The 23366-nt window shown below is 38.6% G+C and overlaps 2 protein-coding genes across 2 annotated transcripts in view; one reads left to right on the top strand and one right to left on the bottom strand.

Annotated features, from left to right (window-relative positions):
• Positions 1 to 1698: 1698 nt before the first annotated feature.
• Positions 1699 to 5702, top strand: LOC141445710 (uncharacterized). The gene is made up of 3 exons (XM_074111600.1): positions 1699 to 1872; positions 3823 to 3959; positions 5491 to 5702. The coding sequence occupies exons 1-3, from the start codon at positions 1699 to 1701 to the stop codon at positions 5555 to 5557; spliced, it is 378 nt and encodes a 125-aa protein (XP_073967701.1). The 3' UTR covers positions 5558 to 5702.
• A 494-nt stretch (positions 5703 to 6196) lies between these two features.
• Positions 6197 to 23366, bottom strand: part of LOC141426398 (endonuclease/exonuclease/phosphatase family domain-containing protein 1-like) — a 30594-nt gene continuing 13424 nt past the window's right edge. Inside the window, exons 4-6 of the mRNA XM_074085274.1 lie at positions 22525 to 22661; positions 13793 to 13957; positions 6197 to 9086 (exon numbers count right to left, since the gene is read on the bottom strand). Coding sequence (XP_073941375.1) covers positions 8851 to 9086; positions 13793 to 13957; positions 22525 to 22661 — 538 coding nt within the window. The 3' untranslated portion in view covers positions 6197 to 8850. The remainder of the gene's footprint in view (positions 9087 to 13792; positions 13958 to 22524; positions 22662 to 23366) is intronic.

The raw sequence follows: 23366 nt of genomic DNA, 5'->3' as shown, positions 1-23366 counted from the left end.
ATGCTAATGGCATACATTGCAAACATTTTCTTACAAAGTGTATACGTATCACTGATGCCTCCTGCGTTACGGGACGAAATGTGACAATCCGTAGAAAAAGGGTCTTTATGGCAGTCTGTCATAAGGACCCTTTTGCTACGGATTGTCACAAATAACATCACTAAAATGTTGATTGACACATTAGCTATTTTATTATTTTCCTCTTCAAGGAGAAACAAGGGTGTCTCCGGATCAGGCCTCCCCCTCTGAAGGACATCCACACCCTTTCAGACTGGAAGGAGGCAAATATACCGTATGACGTTTGACTTGGTGGTCAAGAAAAAAGATATCATCAGGACGGATCCTACGGCTGTTCAGAAAACTATGGTAAGACGAATAATTTAAATTGAACTATAAACAATTTGCTCACCCGCAACCTTACATAGCTACGATGCAATAAATGCGTGTTCATGTAGCTCCTCCACCTCCACACTGTAAGAACACAAACATAACTATCACCACCGTACAGTGTTGCCAGGTGTTCGGTATTAGCACTAGCTGTGTTCGGTGTTCGGTACAACAAAACTACAACAAATTTTTTTGCTCAGTGTTGGGTATTTATTTGACAAAGACCTGGCAAACCCTGCCACCGTACTGTGACGTACGGTGGGCATCTGATAGCATGGTGAACGGATGAGTTACTCCTAAGAATGAATTGGAAACGGGTCAGAGCAGTGTGTTAGTGGTGATAGTTGAGTTCGTGTGGAATGCCCCATGAATCATACAAATATGATTCATTCGTGAGTTCAAAGGTTAACTGGAATAAATTCATTTAGTTCATTCCATACCATCCCACTTCCCACTATACTATTATAATAAAAGCGAAAGTTTGTAAGTCTGTTTATTTGTTACCTCATCACGTCTAAAGCGCTGAACCGATTTGATGAAATTCGGTATACAGATAGTTTCGAGTCTCGGGGAAGGACATAGGATAGTTTTTATCCCGAAAAATTGCATAGTTCCGCGCGGGATAGTGAAAACGAAATTTACGCGGACGGAGTCGCCGGTAACGGCTAGTATAGTTATTATATTTCATTAACGTACCCATTTCAGCACAAAGTGATTGATACAGGACATGCGCACGCGGTCGAAACTCGACCGCGACTCATTATGACGCCGGCCGTCAGCATGGACGATATTCCAGATCCACGTAACACTTCATAATTTAAGTTTTAAAGAATTTGATAACACGAGTATCATTCGGCAAAGTCACCAGCATTAAGTAATATCTGCCACAGCGGAGCGTGCAAAAATATCTGACACGTCCTTCCGACCCTAGAAATAGAGTCGTATCAGATATTTATGCACGCTTGTTGTGTCAGATATTGGTGCTGGTGACTGTACCATACGGTACATTACCATAATCATATTTTTTCGCGCATTTAATTTAGTTCTTAAGAAAAAATATGTTTTCTCAGTAACTAAGTAATAGTAAATCTTATCAGAAATAATATTTTAAGCCCATAAATACTTATATTTAGCCGTATTGAATCTTGACAGACATCTATTGGCCTTATTGTTTTATGACATGCAAACGATTATCAACTTTAGGGTGGTGGACCACATATTTGGCTGATGGTACAATAGACTCTCAACGATGTACCGTTGTTGCAAAATTCTAAACCAATAATCACCGAGATTTCAAAGAGTTAAAGTATTATGCATGTGACTCTTGATTTTTCAATTACGCTTGACACTAATAGCACCCGAGAGATCCTGGTCAAGGACACGTACATCAGCACATCTCACAAGGCCATGGAGGAGGCGGTGGAACAGGCCCAGTACAAGACCGTCAGGGCTCCATTTGTTGGGCGCCCCGCTCCTGCTAACCCGGTGAGTTTAGTTGTGCCTGTGTTAAAAATGTACGTTTGCTGGCAATACTTATCATATTCTGTACATCAGTATATCAGAAGCATCCAAGAGCTAGGTTTAACATATGCCAGTCCCTCCGCACACACTGATAATTTAAGGAGGATTAAGTTTTCTAGTCAAGGCTGCGCTGCCGTCGGTGCCGTACGTTTCGATTTTAGCTCGCTCGTCTTGCGCTCGCTTCGCGAGATGATCACCTTTTACGTTCGCGTACTCGTATTTTTTCCGGAAGACGAAGCGTTGGCAGGCCTCCCACCAGGTGGACTGACGACATCGTGAGAGTAGCGGGAAACCGGTGGATGCAAGTGGCGAGTTGTCGTTCATTGTGGCGTTCTAAGGGGGAGGCCTTTGTCCAGCAGTGGACGTCTTCGGGCTGATGATGATGATGATGATGACTCGTATTTACGTATTTCTTAAATTAGTTATTGTTGTAAATTAGTAGTATACTCGTAAGTGTAGTGTGATAGTTTCGTGCAATAGGACACATAAAAAAATAATAGATATCTACCTACCTATTAAACAATAAAGTTATAGTATTATCTGTAAAGACATGAGTAGTATGTACACTACACAGTCGTCATCACCACTTCGGCGAATTTATAAATAATATTTTTAAATTTAGTATAATAATAATAATAAAGCGGCAAAGAATCTGGTTTCTCTAGACACAGATATAAGACAATTTTAAGTTAACTTTCATACTAAAATTATTTGCCGGTAGGTAATTAATTAATCTAAAATATAAATCGACAACCCTAAGCTTCCGCGCCGGAAAGTCTCCTAAAGAGTCGGAGTGTGCATACTTGTTCTCTTTTACTATTGTAAAGTGTGTTGTCAGCAGGGCTACTACGAAACTCGAAGTTCGTATCATGCGGTCCCTCTGAGACTTATAGGGACGGTACGATACGAACTTCGAGTTTCGTAGTAGCCCTGCAGAAGTCTATTAGGGTTGTGGGCAAGCCCATCGTGCCCACAACGGTGGATCCGCTCTTGCGTCTGCTTACGTCCTTGTTTATTATTGCTTGATGAATTATAACAGTTATTTCATCAAAGATTATTGGTATAGTTTGACATTTAGTTAGATCCTATATGATTGTCTGATATAAATGAAGAATATTGGGGAACAATAAACTACGTTTACTAGAAGTTTTATTTCTGTGCCCCAACTTAACACGCCAGACCGTCCACTGCACATAGGCTCTCCAACAATACGAGTGCGGATAATTACGACCCCGTCTAGGCCGTCTACCTTCTCGATCCGGAAAGAACGATCACAATGCACGACCTAATAATTCGAAACCATATATGGCAATATGGATTTGAAATGACTATGTCAGCAGGACTACTACGAAATTTGATGTTCGTATTATCGTACTGTCCGCCGACACTTATTACGAGCGTGAGAGGGACGATACGATACGAACATAGAATTTTCAAAAAAAAACACCCAATAGTTTAGATTTGAAGAGGGCGCTCGATTTTAATGAAAATTTGCACTTTAAAGTTGAATATTTCACAAACAGATTACTGAATCGAAAATTGTCTTTAAAACCCTCCAATGAATTTAAAAGACCTATCCAACGATAGCTCACACTATAGGTTTAGACGAGAAAAAAAAATCACCCCCATTTTACGTCTATGGAGCCTGGAGGTACCCTAAGAATTATTTTGTTTTTACCACTTTGTCGGCGTGACTGATGATATGTATATTCATGCCAAATGACAGCTTTCTAGTACTAACGGTCTCTGAGCGTAGCCGCGCACAGATAGACGGACAGACATGGCGAAACTATAAGTGTTCCTAGTTGACTACGGAACCCTAAAAAGAACTGATGGTCTTTAACCGGCCGAAAAATTCCGAAGGCCCGACATGGTTAATACCGCCCTGCTTAGCCTTGTCATTGATTGCTTCAGCTGTTCCTCGGGCGGCTGCAAGCGGAGCTGGTGCCTCTGGAGTGGCGTCGCGAGACCATCGAATGGGACGGCAAACAGCTGCGCACGTTCGTCGACCCCGACCGCGAGTTCTGGCGGCACCGGGATCTTTACAAGTCGTGAGTATGGACAGGGTTGTGTCCGCAGTCACAGTCGTTTTCACTTCTTTCTGTCACGCTGCACAGGAAAAGGAGAGCTTGTTGTTCAATGGGAGTCAAATACTCTATTATTTGAATCACATAAGTAAAGGCTAACCAGGAATATAAAAAAATCCTGACGCGAGGGCAGCACTTCTACGTTTTATATTGCAACATTATACGGTACCTACCTACCAGTCATATTGATAACGGTGTCGGTGATGTTATTTATTTTAAAGGAATATTTTCTAATCCTTCATACTTTTACTACGGCAAATACTTTTATACATTGTGAATTATTTTCCTTCCAAAGCTATGGATAATCTTCGGAATTTTAAGGCATAAAAACACAAAATAACACTTTAAAATACGACGCGCCAACAACGTTAAACTTTGATGACATTTGAATTTATTGTTACCAGTGCAAGAAATTAGTTCTATTGGTTTTCCGCAATATGGCGAGGTTTTTTATAATTCTGGTCTGGTCAGCCTTTATATTTACAAACTTTCGCATTTATAATATATAGTAATATATACTACTGTAGTACTATTAGAGCTAGGGTTGCCAACTTTTTTAAGAAGAAATAGAGTATATCTGATTTCAAAGGAGGTAAATAAAGAGTAGCTACGGACTTTTTTTGGTTATGATAATGGATTTGCATAATATTACATGACTGGCAGTAGTATAGGAAATATTCTGTAATAAAGAGTATTTTAGCTATAATGTTTTATAGATTATAAACCTACATGATATAGCACTCTTGTTCTGAGAGGAGGCTTGTGCCCAGCATTGGGACGTATATAGGCTGGGATGATGAAACCTACATGATATAGAGTACAATATACTTTACTTTAGAGTACGGTTGGCAACCCTAATTAGAGCCCACGCTAGCTGACGCGGTTTGTACGGAGCGGGTCGCGTGCGACGGAATTTACGCTCGGTTCACATTATTTCAGTAGCATGATAATGCGGTGCTCGATCCATCTTGTGTAACTCGTTTCGATTGTGACCCCCCAAAAAATCGCTACGGGCACGATTTTACTGGAATAATGTGAACAGAGCATTACCTGCACCCGCACCCGCAGGCTTGCGCGCACGCCAGCTAGCGTAGGACATTAGCGTCAAATACCCTATTATTAGATTAGAGCCGTGGTGGCCTAGTGGTTTGACCTATCGCCTCTCAAACAGAGGGTCGTGGGTTCAAACCCCGGCTCGCACCTCTGAGTTTTTCGAAATTCATGTGCGAAATCACATTTGAAATTTACCACGAGCTTTGCGGTGAAGGAAAACATCGTGAGGAAACCTGCACAAACCTGCGAAGCAATTCAATGGTGCGTGTGAAGTTCCCAATCCGCACTGGGCCCGCGTGGGAACTATGGCCCAAGCCCTCTTGTTCTGAGAGGAGGCCTGTGCCCAGCAGTGGGACGTATATAGGCTGGGATGATGATGACCCTATTATTTGAATAATGTAGTTTTTTATATTTCGATTTTTGAACTTGACTGTCTTTACAGGTGTGAAGCGTGTAAAGCCACAGCTCAAATCGCGAAAATAAGGAAGCTGCAGAAGAAAAATAAGTAGTCGAAATAGGCACCGATGTAGTTTATGTTTTTATGTTATCTACATAAGGTTTATTATTTAATTTTAATTTGAATATGTTTGTAGTTTTGTTGTGTAACTGGTGATAGCGGCTTATATACCATTAATTATTAGTATTTTTGTCTTATGTAAGGTTTAGTTTTATAAAGTTTTTTTTTTAGTTTAACTTTATCTTTTATTTTTCCAAGTTTAGCCGCTTTGAATTCACAAAACACTAGGAAACTTTTTATCACTAGATGAAAATCTCTTCTACAATGCTCTTAAATAAACATTGCATTTGCTTACTTGATAAAAAAAATAGCACAGGTGTGAATTATGTCTTTACTGCCAACAATCATCTAGGCCAGTGGTACCTTAGCTTTTTTTTTTATTAATTTCTGACAATTATAGAAAACTAGTTGTTATTTACCTTCAAAACAAAAGTGCAGTGTGATTTTTCCGTCACGCTAGTACCAACAATGTTTGATGGCATCATGTTCGTTACACCCCAGGGAACACAGTTTTACCCCTTTGGGGTAATTACCCCGAGGTTTGGAACCAATGATCTAGCCCTATATATGTCCTACTGCTGGCCACAAGCACATTATCTTCCCTTTAAAGTTATAGATGAAAAAACGTTAATTGATTCAATAATTTATTTAAAATTCACCGATAATTATAATAATAATACACCAAGAAAATAACATTAAAAATATGATTTGACAAAAATAAATTAACATGTATCACAAGTAAAGGGTAAAAAATATTCCATAGTTCATTTTGTGAAACTGTTTATAACTTACAAGTCCATTAAAATTCAAACTTATATTACATACAGTAAAACCCATATCTAAACAACTCAGTTACAGGTTATACTGTAAAAACATATTTTTAAGTGCAAAATTGGACCCGTTTCGACCATAAAGAACCCAAAAATTATACGAAAGATACCAAGTACACAAAATCTGGAAGTAGGATATAAGTTCATCGGAAAATCACCTTAGGGCCAGTATAGACGGATTGAATTTCAACCGCAACGTAACTGGAGAGTACATTTTTCATCGCAGTTCCATTGCAGTTGCGTGTTCTGCTAAGTAACCACTGTGCTTAGGCATTCTTGGCGCGCAATGTACAGAGAACACGCTCATAGCGCCGCTATTCGCGTCCAAGCAGTCACTATGATGCCATAATTGAAAAATGTCCGGGTAAAAACTCCCAAACAAAATACCTACTTAAAAAAGAAAATCGTGTAAAGCTATTACTCAACCACGAGATCATTTTCACTACTTAAAAATACAAAAATATTAAGTACCTAGATTATATTCATTTGGGTATTTTAGGTGACACTAGCGCAGTAACTGTGTTAAACATGCCTAGAAGGTATTATTCAGAAAATAATGATTTATTAAAAAAAAAAATGTTAAAGCGTTAGAATGTTGCCTATAATCGCAAACACTATATTATTATAAATATCTTCCCTCCTTGAAGTAAGAAAAACCAAAAATGACAACTTTTTATAAAACAGACACGATTATACAAATCTTTAACGGCTGTTAATTTTTAGCCGATTGTATTGTATCTCTATTGTAACCATAAATGATTTTATTTTTTAAACTTCTCTGAATAACACCTTAGACTTTACCTAATCTAATTAAAATGAAATTTATTCACTATCCTAATAACAAGGAAAACAGTTTCAGGTACACTGTTTCGATAAAACGATATCAATTTTAATTAACCCGTTTATAACGAAAAGGGTGAGCTATTCTTATGTCATTACTGTCATGTGTAATGTGAATATACCATGAAAATAAATAATAACAAAACAAAACTTTAGTCATTATGATTAAACTAAAATGACAATACATTGCAAAACAAATATCGACTAAGCTTTTGAATTTATTCTAAAGTTTCTGTATAATGGTAATTAATGATTGAAAGATGATGGTAATGGTAATGAATAAATAAATAAATAAATCAGTTTTCCTATATTTTCTATGTTCAATGCATTTCTTGCGTTTAATATCCACTCATAGATAGAGAATCATAGTACAACTACCTTTAAATAACAAGGTATGTCCATGTTATGCAAACTTTCAAAACAGCTCACCCTTTCCGAGTTATGTTTATAAATTGGGTAAATACTGAAAATAAGCATGAGTATCGAAGAAAATCTGTTAAGAGCCAAGCCCACATTGATTATATTATGTATAGTTGAGGTCGAAGAATTCTTAACACTTCAGTACCTTGTCACTTGTCAAAAAACAACCCATGTGGCGAATATAGTCTAAAGAAAAGTTTAATAATTGCTTCCCAATAACAGTACTTTTCGATGGTTCTAGAAAACCGCGAAATCATAAATAGAGAGCGGATTTGAAGTAGCGATTACAAGTTTAATATGGATATGACTGGTGCGATTGGTTAGACAGATATATAGATTTAAGTATTTATTAGATATCATGTTGTTTATTGGTCATAAAGTTGTCTTATTACTTACTTAATTACCGCAATGCAATCTTATAGATAATTAAATTCAATAAATGTTATTCTTGCGACAAACTATATGTAAAGAAAAAAAAATTATTCGAATCTAATTAAAGGAGTTTTATACAGCTCAAACATAATAGATCCTAATTATTACACCCTTTTTTGATAAAAAATAAATACCTACTTACTTGTACTAGTCTTATCCATATTAAACTTGCAGTCGCTACTTCAAATCCGCTCTCTAATCATAAACATTAGACACTTTGTTTCTTCAATAAAACGTCTATAGAAAAATTCCAGAGTACTACAGACATAATTAAAAAAACCTGGCAATTTACAAGCAATTCCCTTTTCAAACTAAGTATATACATTTTACAACTAATGATTATATACATACATTAGGTTAGGTATCATCGCTAGAGGACGCAAATTCATTTCACTATTTTTTTAATAATTTATATTTTCTAATTAGAAGACACTTACGAATGAACAAAAACTTAAAACCAAGGGAACGAAACTTAAAGAAATATATTAAAATAAGGGGTCAAATCACGGAGCACTTATGACGAGAGTGGGCAACGCAAAAGTGTTTAAATTATAGAAAAAAAGTGAATCATAGATATCATTTGGTATCCTTGCTTGGGGCATTTTGCTCTTAATTGTAAAATTCTAGCCATAGCTGGCTTCCCCGACGAGTTTAAAAAACTTGACCATTAAAAAAACATGTGCAACGCAACCAAGTAGACAGTGCAAAAAAAAAACAAAACAGTCGACGGTACGCAATAAATCATACTATTGACTTTTATTCGTCAATCCTGGACCTTAATTTCCGCCCAGATTGGACAGAACGGGGACGCTGGGCCACCCCAAGACCAGCCTCGGGGGATGGCTAGGTGGCTGAGGCCGGATTTGATGGCCCCGGAGTGGCCGTTGAAGTTTGACTGCTCTATGGTGCCGGGGCAGAGGATGCACGTTTGGCCGGAGTACGTGTTGTCTATGGTCGTTGATAGGCCTTCGTCGAGGAGCGGCTCGCAGCATTCTAGGCCTGAAATAGAACAGTGACAGCTTAGAAGGATGGTCTTTTTTGACACAGACTAACGGACTCTTCATGTTTCTAAAAATCGGTATTTTTTTTTATTTATTTTTTAGCATTAGATAAAGGGTAAACAATCTGGATGAGTCTTTTTATTGGAAAATGTTTTTAAAAAAACAGTAACTTCTTTCTAATGCTAAAAAAAAGAATTATAGTTGGTGCTCTGTTCCATACCATTTCGGTATGCATCTGTCTATCAGTCAAAACTCTTTTTCACATAAACGTCTTCATCATCATCATCTTGGGTACATCCCAAAGTAGGGCACAAGCCTCCTGTCAGAATGAGAGTGGCCGTAGTGCCCACGCGCGCCCAGTGGGATTGGGAACTTTACACACACCATATTGAACTGAGCAGGTTTGTTTTATTTATCCACTAGCTTTTGCCCGCGGCTTCGCCCGCATGGAATTCGGTTATCGTGCGCTGTTCCCTCGGGAACTGAGCATTTGTCCAGGATAAAAAGTAGGCTATGTCGCTCTCTGACCCATAAACTATCTCCATGCCAAAAATCACTATTTATAATTGTATTTGTAATTTTTCATTTTTTCGGATTTTCTCGAATAAATATTTTATTTGTTTCTTTCTTTTAATAATAGAATTGGTAGGTAACTATATATTAATTCTAAATGAGTTTATTTTTATTTACAATAAGGAAACAACATTTATATAAATTATATTTAAACCACCCGAAGTGGACTTTATCCCTAAGCAGCGATATGTTTTTTTTTTCAAATGGTATTTTGTACGTTTTCCTCAATAATACATAAGTATTTACAATTTTACAGCATTAGGATTTGTGTCATGTACTCATGTACTATAACAATACATTATATATTCTCATTGTTATTGTCTCTTAAAGTCTCTCATGACCTTTTCCGGTTAATCGAATATTATGGTAAACAGAAGCAACATATTAGTTTAAGTGTTAATAATTTTATAAACTATGATAAGATATAAATCAAAACATTGTTATTAACAGACACAGCTGCCGAATCAATCGCAGTTATTCTAGCGTTCCTTATCTGACAAATGATATTCTATTTCGCTTTGAACAGTATAGAATTTATTTATAGTAATTTTCTAGGCTTGTTCACCGTAGACTCATAGACAGCTCGGGCAAGTCATCGCTTTTTTTTTAATTAGCGTACAGTTTCGTGCACTATTTTTTTCTGATTCACAAGAAATTTAAAAACACGGTTGCTACAGAATAATGAAATAGCACCCGCCAGGAAGTATATTTCCTGGCGGTGACAGATTGATCATTGTTTTCTCGTAACTACGTGTAGTACAATTTTTTTAAGTAGCGTACAATTTCGTACATTTTTTTGGTGTGAATTTGAATTCCATACGACGTGTCACCGCTAGAAAGTATGACACCTATTGTCACAAACTTAATGTATTGTTTGGTTTTACCACAGAGTAGATAATATAACAGAGACACCACCCAGTACAAGCACATGGTATCACCCTAATACTGGCTATTCAACTGGCTATGTTTCTTTCCTTCGATTTTCCAATAGATGGCACCAGTGAGAACACGAATAACACGATACGTATTGCCATCTAGTGAGACACTTAGGATACGGTACACTGACAACAACCAACAAGCTCACCAACTGAGCCTAGTCGAGTAGAAATACGCATGATGTCTCTGTCTTATTTACGTAGTTAGAAGAGAATGGCACGTTTCTCTCAAATAGTTTCGACGAATGTGTGCAAGCGCGGGGCAAGCCCAGCAAGCGCATTCCGGTTATTCGCCATCTAGCGTCACAATTGCAAAACACTACGAAAGCCTCATAGCTGAAATGTAGCCACACGTAGCCTATACTTTCGTATTCTCAATTTATGTGTTTCTTATCTTCAAGTTAAGGAGTTGAATTAATGTTGATGTGAAGTTGTGTTTATAAAATATGCTAGTCTTTATTTTAATTTCAATATTTCTGCTTAATTCGGCTTATTCACATTTTATAATTTACAAATGTTAATGGTAGTGCCATCTATTGCTGTTTTTTAGTATTAAATATAGCTTGTAGGGGTTGGTAGGCCATGGTTTTACATATATTTCCCTACATTCGTTATTGTGACAATAAACAGTTTTTTCTTTCTTTATTTCTTTACTTCACGGGCAATACGACGGCAGCAGCTGGTATTGAATTAAAGAATGCTTATTGTTAGTATTGCGCTTTTTAGGGACAAATCCAATTGGGAACCTGTAAAATTAAAATTAAAATTAAATTAAACATGATGGGATAGATCAAATTGGAGGACAAAATTATAATAATACTGCATACCTGTCTGTTTTCTTAGCTGTTTAACACTGTTGGTTTTTTTTTAGGCTATATAATGTTGATAACATGGTTGCACGGCCTTATTTATTTGAAACACAAATTGTTTCATGGCAACTGTACTGATACTTTTTATTCACATTTCTTTACTATTTGGGATACCGAAGAATATTGATGTATATCAACTTTGTATCTTTCTTTAGTCGAATAAGTTTTAGAAATCGCAATTTGGTTGGCGAATCAATCGCTTGTTGTTTTGTTTTGTCTATTCTTCTTTTTTTTTTTCTTCTTTTGCTTTTGTTAGGAGTGAGAAGGGTAAAGGAGACTGGCCTATGCCTATTTCTTTTTTTATATACTGGCAACCCATTTTGTAATGTTAGTATTTCTTTTTATTTTATTTAAATAGGAAAGTATTTTTATATTCTTAAACTAAAAATTGTATCGGTCTCACTTAGCTGTACTTTTTTTCAATGTTTAATGACCAGATGGTCCCAAAGGAAGACCAGCGCCGTTCGCAAGACCGGCAGAATGCTGATTCGGGACCATTTCGTGACATGCATACGTAACAATTTTTTATTTTATTTTTATTATTGTTGCTGTCTTTTTTAATGTCACGAATAAATGTTTTCTTTCTTTCTTTCTTTCTTTCTAAAGCGCGATAAGGTCCGCATAAATACCGTCCAGCTGTTCGATTACTAATAGCCCATTTAAGTGGATGTTTGAACAAAGGATGCATATTGATTAATCAATAAAGATATGAACTTTGGCAGGCATTAGGTAAATGCGTTGGCAAGTAGACAAGTGTTGATAAATATCGATATTTATTTCTCAATTAAATCTACGTTATTATTATAGATTGTTCTTTAATTTATTTATTATATAAGGTGCTGGAAAATTAGGTGCCGATATTTTCTGGGTATGTAATTAATAACCTAAGAATCAATTATACGCATAAATTATTTAAGTATTGTGTGTGTTTTTTTGCTTCATACAAAAATATCATTCCGTCCAAAAATAATCATCCTTGCATTAACATGAACTGTATTTTTTTTAAATTTAATTGAATCTAATTAACAACGAAGCAAATAATCGATCCTCAAAATATCCGCATCTGATTTTCTAGCACACTGTATACAACCTTTTGCCCGCGACATCATTTGCGAAGAATTTGTTTATCGCTGTCATGCGGGAAGTACACAATTTTCCGGGATAAAAAACTATCCTATATTCCTTCCAGGGTCTCAAACTATCTTCATACCAAATTTCAGCGGTTTAGACGTAAGAAGAAACAGACAGACGGACAGATGATTCGCGTTGATACAGACACCCTCGTAATAAGCCCGTAAACGCTAATTGTACTCTGCACATTGATCCAGGATAAGAAGTAGTGCGCGAGCCGCACTTTGGCCCGGGCGGCCGTCTTGACCGCCCCTTCGACCCGGGACACGTCGTCAGTGGGCAGACGGTCGCTGCACGCCACGTATTAGACACAGTACTCACTCTGCACATTGTTCCAGGACAAGAAGTCCCCGGCGAGCGCGAGCCGCACTTTGGCCCGGGCGGCCGTCTTGACCGCCCCTTCGACCCTGGACACGTCGTCAGTGGGCAGCGGTCGCTGCACGCCACGTATTAGACACAGTACTCACTCTGCACATTGTTCCAGGACAAGAAGTCCCCGGCGAGCGCGAGCCGCACTTTGGCCCGGGCGGCCGACTTGAACGCCCCTTCTACCCTGGACACGTCGTCAGTGGGCAGCGGTCGCTGCACGCCACGTATTAGACACAGTACTCACTCTGCACATTGTTCCAGGACAAGAAGTCCCCGGCGACCGCGAGCCGCACTTTGGCCCGGGCGGCCGACTTGAACGCCCCTTCTACCCTGGACACGTCGTCAGTGGGCAGCGGTCGCTGCACGCCACGTATTAGACACAGTACTCACTCTGCACATTGTTCCAGGACAAGAAGTCCCCGGCGACCGCGAGCCGCACTTTGGCCCGGGCGGCCGACTTGAACGCCCTTCTACCCTGGACACGTCGTCAGTGGGCAGCGGTCGCTGCACGCCACGTATTAGACACAGTACTCACTCTGCACATTGTTCCAGGACAAGAAGTCCCCGGCGACCGCGAGCCGCACTTTGGCCCGGGCGGCCGACTTGAACGCCCCTTCTACCCTGGACACGTCGTCAGTGGGCAGCGGTCGCTGCACGCCACGTATTAGACACAGTACTCACTCTGCACATTGTTCCAGGACAAGAAGTCCCCGGCGAGCGCGAGCCGCACTTTGGCCCGGGCGGCCGACTTGAACGCCCCTTCTACCCTGGACACGTCGTCAGTGGGCAGCGGTCGCTGCACGCCACGTATTAGACACAGTACTCACTCTGCACATTGTTCCAGGACAAGAAGTCCCCGGCGAGCGCGAGCCGCACTTTGGCCCGGGCGGCCGTCTTGACCGCCCCTTCGACCCGGGACACGTCGTCAGTGGACAGACGGTCGCTGCACGCCACGTTCACGACCACCAGCGGACGTCCGGATAAGAGGAAGGCTGTAATAAAGACACGATAATACATTACATACTTGGAATTTTACTACCTCTTTTACTAAAGCTGCGGTTCCACCAATAACGGGCGAGGAATGTGTTTTATATTAACCAATAGAAACGCTTCGTTTACGTGGCCTAGCTCCGGTCCGCCTCAATAATTTAGGGGTCACATCTATTTGGCATATTTTGTAATGTCCGAAACTTATTACGCATAACAGGTTTCGCATAATTTATATACGCCGAATCTTAAACTTACCGAAATTTAGTTAGACATAATTCTTTATAAGCCGAATGATTGTTTACCTACCCGAATATTATATTAGCATAATATTAACATGGCCGAATTTTATTATGCATAATATTGTTTAGCATATATGTAATTTTGCCGAATTTTGATAGCCTGAAATCCTATCCAAATCTATGTCCGAAAATAAATTAAGTACTATTTCTTGATTAGTGTAAGAAATGGTAAATACAAAAACGGTAAATGGTAAAACAATATAATTATGACTAGAAAATAGAAGTTTTGCATGAGAAAGTCCGTGTGTACTACCTGAATTTAATTGATTGTGCCATTTTAGACGGGAAATAAAAAAGGTCAACGTCATTATCAACACTATAGATATACATGATCGAATAGTAAATTACGATATTTCATTGAAATGATTTGTTTGTTTACTTACACTTCGTTATGACAGCCAGCCATTTGATATTTCAAAGTCCGCCGTAATTGTAACCGTTAGTTGGCGCTGTCATCGCGCACCCAGCGAATATAGGAATATACTACAAAAAAAAAAAATAGGGGCCACGCGATTTTCATTGGTAAAACGTCCTTGTCTAAACATGGTTTTATTAATACAACATTAGTTGATATTTCAAAGTCCGCCGTAATTGTAACCGTTAGTTGGCGCTGTCATCGCGCACCCAGCGAATATAGGAATATACTACCCAAAAGAAAATAGTGTCCACGCGATTTTCATTGGTAAAACGTCCTTGTCTAAACATGGTTTTATTAATACAATATAACACAATACAAAAACAGATATAAGTAAACGCAAAATGTATTCAGATAAAAACGCAAACGCATTTTGGATTTCACTATACCGATGAAACTCAGGCCCTTATTTTCTTTTGCCTAGTATAATATTGTATGACTATTCATAAATCATAAAGGTGTAATTTTCCATATAGGTTACATAGAGGATCGATTGCTGCGACCTTGGGCTAATGAAACATGCACGCCCCACGGCGCGCCTACCTGTGTTTACCAACATGACACAACAAGTCGGTTCTGGGGTTACGTCGTCAAAGTGGCGGAAATGGAACCATTAGATACACTGCTGCTTTTGGATAAATACTCGTAGTACTGGACGCTGAGCTGTTATTTGACATGGTATATTATATACGTATGTATGTACCTATATTAAGTAAATTGACAACTTCATGGAACAAAACTACAAAAAATGTTTCTAAATGTTAAACCCCTTAATTTCCAACTTTATTTTGTTTTATTATTGTTGTCACGGGCATAAAATTAGACCTTTCTCACCTATACATATGCATATTATTCAGTTCTATGAATATTCAAAGTTTCTACCTTAACATCATCATCATATCAGCCATAGGACGTCCACTGTTGGACATAGGCCTCCCCCATAGACCTAGTTGCTTCGGTAAGAAGCGGCCTGCATCCACAGAGAACCTTCGGCTTTAACCTGGTTATTCGCCCATTTCGTTGGTGGACGTCAAACAGTTCGCTTGCCGATCCGCGGTCCCGGTCCCGGTATTCGAGAACTTTTCGAACCCAACTACTATACCCGCACCTACTCCGTGGTATATGGCCTGCCCATTGCCACTTCAAATGTCTGTGACCCTCGTTCTACTACGTATCTCCTCATTTCTGATGCGATCCCGCAGAGAAACCTCGAGCATAGCTCTCAACTCTAGAGCCTATTCATAAGGCATATAGTTACTACCTACCTATTATGGTTAAAAAAATTCAGCCCTGTGAGAGACGAACAGACTGACAGAGAACGAAGCCGTAGTAAGAGTAATAGATTCCCATCGGGGCCTTTTGAGTACGGAACCCTTAGAAATGACACAAAAATAATAGGAAGGAAGGAAGTAATAACTATATACCAAATTGATGATATTTAAAAGCGAATTTGCCACTGTATGTACAGTCGAGAAAACTAAATGACATACCAGGGTGAAACCTTTTCATAATAAATCTCGCTATGATTTCTTTAGCAGCTGTATGAGACCACAACATGACATAAATAGCAAAAAGGTACGTGATTTAGTTTCCTCGACAGACCCATTTGCAGGTACCTAACGGCGGTTAAAAATAAACGCTTATCAGAACAAAGTACAGTAGATACATACAAAATACACATACACAGTATAATTAGATGTGACTCACAGTCGAGACTTAACACTGAACAGTATCTGGGCAAAAAAATTAAGCACGATGCAAGGTTAAATAGTTTGAGTGAAAAAAAACCCGCCCAAGTGCGAGTCGGACTCGCGCACCGAAGGTTCCGTAGAGATTTGTAGGTATCTATTAATATGCAGTGTTAGCACAACCCCTCTCCTAATAGAGCGGGTTCTGGAGGGAGTTCTGTATGCAAAATTAGAGGACCGCATTCTGTGAATAGGTTTGAACTCAGAAAAGCTTGCATATTATGATTCTGAATGTTGCCAGGAGGTCCGGCGGTTCATTTTTTTTTTATACCTGAACCTTCGAGACATCATGTAAATGGACTGAAAAAATGCTTTTAAACAATTTTAATAATTATTTTCTTGACAATATCCCATTTTTACAAGCTTTCATTTAACTTGCAATTTATGTATGTATGTCTGTACTCTGTATGTACAAAATGTGCGGGTCAAATCTTGCAAGTTGAATTTGTCCCACTTCCAGTAGCCGGATTAACTTGAAATTTGGCATACTTATGTAAATCTGACGACAATACAATAATCGGATAGTGACATCCTGGTGGTCCTACTAGGATCGTCTCTGAAGGACGGAACTCTTCAACGGTTAATGGCATCGACTTGAAATTTGGCACGGAAATGTAGTTTAGATAACGATAAAAGTACAATCAACAAAAAGTACAGTCATCAAAAAAGCTTGTATTAAAAATAAAAAAAATAATGAAATACTTTTTTCTTATTATTAAAAGTAAAAGTTATCAACTGACTCGGTATATGTACAAAAGCTTGTTAAAAAACAAAAGCAATCTTTTCAGTCAATGTACATGATGTTTTAATTTAAGGGATAAGGTATAAAAAAAAATGGACCACCGGATCTTCTGGCAACATTCAGAATCATAATTTGCAAGATTTTTCTGTTACGGCAATATGACAAATTTATCTTCCTAAATGACTGTCTTTTGATTGAGTTTAATTTGAAAGTTTGTTTTTTCCACTGCTTTTACTATAATAAGTCCCACTGCCGGGCAAAGGCGTCTCAGAATCAGAGCTTGTAGTTCCCACGTGGGCCCAATGCGGATAGGGAACCTCACTAACACCATTGAATTGCCTCGTAGAGCGTGCCTGGGCGCGAATCCACTTTTGAAGAGTCTCTTATAATTTAATGAAATTAATTTTAACAGTTAAAATATATTTTATGCAAATTACAGCTAAGTTGCATAATGACAACTGATTGAGACACTTAAATCAATGACAATACGGTGCGCCAGAGGTCAATTCATTTAAAGTCAACGACATTATACGGGCACTATAGCGTCATGTAATAACTAATAAATATCGACAGCTCGAGGGGGGAGGGGAGGGTCAAGAGGGAAACTATCCCCCCCGAAACGTACTAACGCAAATCAAAAACCTAGTAACCTAACCAATTTAAAGACAGTTGAAAAACCCTCTCACATTATCATCTCAACGAAAGCGATCATCGTAAAAACAATTGAGTTTGAAAAAAAAACCGGCCAAGTGCGAGTCGGACTAGCGCACGAAGGGTTCCGTATTAGCAAAGAAAACACGTTTGTTGTATGGGGGCCCCCCTTAAATATGTATTTTATTTAAATTTAATTACGTACCTATTTTTATATTGAATATACGACTAAATATTAAATGAATATTTCAAGCGTCTACCTGTTGTCATTATTAATATCGAGCAAAAAACGGCAAAAAAATCACGTTTGTTGTATGGGAGCCCCCTTTCAATATTTATTTTATTCTGTTTTTAGTATTTGTTGTTATAGCGGCAACAGAAATACATAATATGTGAAAATTTCAACTGTCTAACTATCACGGTTCATGAGATACAGCCTGGTGACAGACGGATAGACGGGACGGACAGCAATAGGGTCCTATGGTTACGGAACCCTAAAAAAAAGATGTACTTATATGCAACTGTTAAGAAAATCAGCTGGTAAAATATGGGAATAAAATAAACGCGAACATTATAAAAGGAATGCATTAAAACAAATCACTACATGAAAAAAGAAGAATAATTAAAATCCTGTGAAAAAGGCATTCGGAAAAGCGATCTAACAGATCTCCCAAAGATAGAGAATTTATGAAAATTTTAAATGTGGTCCCCTTTCCTAAATTTCGAGCTGTAACCGCACAAGCTGGCGAGGTAGGTAATCTCACAATGCTGTAATCGTACTCTCTCTCTCTGGCTTTTCCGGAGTCGGGTAAAAAAATCAAAGGTCACAACAAATGGTTTTCATTGGGGACATTGCGTTACACCGACCTTATTAAAATGGCTGCGGAGGTCATTCAACTGCAGTTAATGGCGGCACTTGACTGCCCGACCTCAACATTTCTGGCATTGACCGTCATTGCACAAAGTTTCTTTTTCGCAAATAAAAGCAAAGGCAAATAACCTGTGGCGTGATTTCCAGTGAAGGTTTGACGAACTAAATGCCGATGCTAAGCCCACATCCCCTCTTTAACCGACTTAAATTTTGGACCGTAGTTTTCGCTGTCAGATTCACTTTTGTGTAACAAACAGTGTTAATGTCTCTCGGGACTCGTCGGTTTTCTTCGTTTTCCAGATTCTAATGAGAAAGAAAAAGAAAAACTACCCTTTGTTTCGACTTCCGAACGGCATTAGCAAGCTAGGTTAAGTGTACAGTCGAATACAAAGCGTTGGATACGGACAAAGTTACAAATTTATGTTTACGCGACATTATTAACTTAACGTTAAGGTTGTGCATACATATTTTTGTAACTTTAGCTGTATCGATCTCTTTGTACAAATTATAAACAACTTTCATTTGATCAGTTTACTCTACAATACTAATTTTTACACCGCTTTGGCTGCTAAATGCAGCGATTCGCAAACCTAATTGAATCAATTAATATATCATTGTGAATACAATTGTGCCTGATTCCTCAGTAGCGCTATTTTCAGCTAATGTGAACGAGCAAAGGCATAATAAATGCAAGCTAGCATATCGATTATTATAGTTTACAAGGTTTTGTTCTATTGTAATGCATTATCTTCTCATTTGCTTGCGACTTCAGGTATGAAGAATAAACAATCGTTATTCTAGAGGTATTTAGCTGCTGGAGCGTGGTAAGATAACTACCTATGTACTGACGAGCTCTAAAGAGCATACCGTGCGTATTCACGGTGCGAGTGGCTGCTTGACTCGTAACTCATAAACTATAAGTTACTTTGTGTATAAAAACAGTATGAGATCATAAAGTCTGGGTTAGTCTGTAAGGTATTTAACTATTGTATGGGCCAGGTTGCCCGAAATAAATGAAGTTATTATTTATTTATTATTTATAGATACACTACTACCTGGAATATGAAACGTGCTTAAATATTTATTATTTCGAAATAAATAAAGAAAAGATAAGATTAAGACCTTTTTAAGATTGGTGAAAGATAGCGTTTGAGAGGACATAGATTCCGCGAGTTAACAACACTATAGTGTTGTTAGCTCGCGAAATGCACTCGTCAAACCTGTGGATAAGTGCTTCAATGGACAGTTTTAAAAATAGACAAACACTTAAAAAAACTTAAAATAGCATGTTATTTCAATAAAAATAAAAAAACAACGAGGTAGGCAAACCAGCAAGGGAGTCACCGGATAAATAAGCGATTAATGCCACCTAAATATGAGTAACAGCAACTCTAAGAGTCTCTAAATACTCTATTTCACTGCCGGCCTTTGAGGGCATATATATACCTACGGGGACGTATCTGAATATCGAAAATTAATATATCTAAAATTAAAAAATCGACGGCCAAAATATCGAAAGTATGTTAGGTTAGGTTCGATATTATGACCGTCGGTATTTTAACTGTCGATATTTCAATTTTCGATATTCAGATACCTACCCTACCTACCGTTTTCTTGAACGCCCCGATGTAGAGTTAGTTGGGATTTGATACCGCAATTTTCACTTTCCCTATTGTCAACTTCACTGTGGGGTCTAGGTCAAAGATATGTTTACACTTTATTACCTTGCCGCTGTCATTTCACCAACTAAACTCATATGTTCATTTCAAAAACTACACGCTCGACTGAGTATGGTGGCCTGCCGAAATTGAATGCTGTTTTGCAATAGTATAGCATCAGCAGGGTTGACATCTGATTAATTCTGCAATACAATATCAATCCATAGAAATGATCTTTTACAGTTGACATTGTATTGCAATACTGAGTCAACTTATCGTCTGCCTTGAACAAGCCTTGAACCACGGAAGCGGAAGGAAGTGGACAGCGAACGAGATATTTATACCGACCCTGCCAATTCGGGTCACCCGGGGTGACCTTACCGGATTTAGACCTGAAAATGGGCAAATGGCAACTGAAAAGAGGGCGAACTAACTATACAAAAACAAAGTAGTTTGTTTAGAATCGAGAGGATAATCGATTACACTGTACAATGGCGGAATGAAAAGGTTGACTAGTTTTCAAATTCCCTTTTCCTTTTTGGTGTCCTGTCGTGTCACCAAGTAACTTAGTTTTAGTGCTAGTTTAAGTCTTTAGGTCTTATTACTGTAAGGTGATGGTGCTTATGGAACCGAAATAAAACTCTCTTTTTTTTCTTTCTTTCTTTCTAAATAAATTCGTTTACACGTTGCAAACACATATTACCTTTTTGAATGACATTATGACGGAATATGTCATACTCGGTCGATAACGCAGTTACACTGAGCAAGCAAAAACAGACCTTACGGTGGTCAACCTTTACATTCCGCGACTGTAGGTACTTTAAATAATGTAGAGTTTATTTAAATTCTTCCTTTACAGTGCCCAGTCCAAAAGTTTGCAAATGCAACATGCCATCTAAACGTCTTAGCAAGGTTGCATAATCTATACTAATATTATACGAGCTTAAAGAGGAAAGATTAGCATTTTTGTATTTTTCGATGTTTGTTACGAATAAACCCAAAACTACTGGACTGACTTCAAAAGGTCTTTCACCATTTAGAATGCTACGTTATTCCAAAGTGTCCTAGGCTATATTTTATTACCAGATGTGTGAAGTGCCCTTGATTAAACTTTTTTGAAAATTTTGCGCGTGCATAATGCCTATTCATGGCAGCGCTAGTGTTACCTAGTGTTGCTGGTGTTGGCGGGTGCGTGGGGATGAGTGGGGCTGTCTACCCTCACCCACAACCCTCTGTGACACGCTATAGATTCAACCACTAGGTAGGTACCAACGTCTTGAATTAAACCATTGCAAATAACTCGTTCTAGAGAGCGCGGTCACGTTAACGTTTCCTTTATAGGTTATACGTACAAGGTTTCCATTCACGCGAGGCGATACGTAACGTTAGTTACGTACCGCTTCCTCTAGAGCGCATTCGCGTAAAATGTTTACATTGGCCGCGAAAACAAACCACGGGAACCCGCCCGCGATACATTTGGGCTTTTTGTAAATATTATCAGAAGAGCCGGGGTAGTGTTACTGGCTGAATCACTTGTAGGTATTCAGGTAGTTCGCATTCCATGTAAATAGCATCTGGCGGGATATCTTTATAATCACACTTTTAATCTACTCGGTTCCTGTTTCATCATTTCAGTATCAGCCAATGCCAAGAAAGGCAGAGATCATGATTATGGATATGGATTATGTATGTATAGACTGAATAGACTTATTATCAAACTATAAGCCTCTGTCCGCGTAGAAATTGTTTATAGCTATCCCACAGCCACGGGAACTAGGCAATTTTCCCCGGGGCTCAAACTATCTCTACCTATACCAAAATTTCACCCAAATTTGACCCGTTTAGTGTCAGGTTAGAATTATTACACCTCTCCATTTCTTCCGTGGATGTCGTAATAGGCGACTTATATAGGTAATATAGGTTAAGGTATACCTACCGTAGGCGACAGGCTAGCAACCTGTCACTATTATACCTTTTTTGTCAACCTTAAAACCTAAAATAACTAAAAGTTGCTTCGCAGCGGTAACGTTTCGTGTGCTCTGCCTACCCCCATTTGGGAATACAGGCGTGATGTTTGTGTGTGTGTGGGTTTCCCCAGTTTAATCCGGATCTAAAGTCATCATAAATTCACGGAAGTCCCGTGACGTGACAATGACGTAACAATCACCATGCAGATGATACGTACCTTGAGCAACGGCAAGGAGCCGCTCGCTCCGAAGCGACGCTAGCTCGTCGACGAGCGGTCGTATCATTAGGTCCAACGCTATATCTTCTATCGTGATCCCCTTGTTCGAAGAGTCGAAGAGGAAACCCAGTTTTTGGCTGCAAAGAAGAAAAATGTTTCAGTCCGATTTGCTTTGCTAAGTGACCGGATGAGTTGTTGATAGGCAGGAAAGGGATTGGCGGTTTGACTCCCTAAAATAAGTCTAAAATAGCTCGGCTTTTCCCGACATTTCGTGCGCAAAAAGCCAATTTCCAGGCTTTGCGTATCAATTATGTCGTTTTAACCTTCGTGATTTCAGGTGATCTACTTTCTTTGCCACCTCATTATATAAAAAAGGGTGCTTCAAATGTATGCAGTAATAGGTACTATTGTATGTAGTCCAAAATTTGTACCGCTGAGTAAAATTATTAGTAAAATTAAGGTTAAGTGTCCCTCAAGTCAAAGTGTAAGGAAATAAGTTTAGATTGTAACGTAGCTCGTAGGTAAATTGATAATATAAATATGTACAGGAAGTTAGCGGGAAATCGGAACCAGCTATCAGTTATGGCCAGCCCGGTGTTATTATCGCTATGCGTCGCTAATGCCGCTCAGGGTAATGAAGCAAATGAATGAATGTATTTAATATGCATAACGCAGGGCTTCTGGTCATGTGCCGGGTAAGTGCCAGGCATCGGTGAAACTTAACAAGCAATAATAAGAATTTGCCATCTACATTATTGCTGCTTTCTATACCTAACTTTAAAAAACAGCATCGGTTATGCGCTAATTCTGGCGTCACTTCAGTCCAACATTCTGATAGCCTG

This window comes from Choristoneura fumiferana, chromosome 3, assembly GCF_025370935.1.
Source record: "Choristoneura fumiferana chromosome 3, NRCan_CFum_1, whole genome shotgun sequence".
Classification (NCBI taxonomy): domain Eukaryota; kingdom Metazoa; phylum Arthropoda; class Insecta; order Lepidoptera; family Tortricidae; genus Choristoneura; species Choristoneura fumiferana.
Note: the sequence above shows the minus strand (reverse complement) of the source record. Positions and strands in the feature narration are given on the sequence as shown.

Bases quoted from the DNA above. Each gene is read 5' to 3' on its own strand.
- LOC141445710 (XM_074111600.1), top strand. From the start codon at position 1,699: ATGCATGTGACTCTTGATTTTTCAATTACGCTTGACACTAATAGCACC. The intron at 1,873-3,822 runs GTGAGTTTAGTT...TGATTGCTTCAG, and splicing joins GCCCCGCTCCTGCTAACCCG to CTGTTCCTCGGGCGGCTGCA. The intron at 3,960-5,490 runs GTGAGTATGGAC...CTGTCTTTACAG, and splicing joins CACCGGGATCTTTACAAGTC to GTGTGAAGCGTGTAAAGCCA.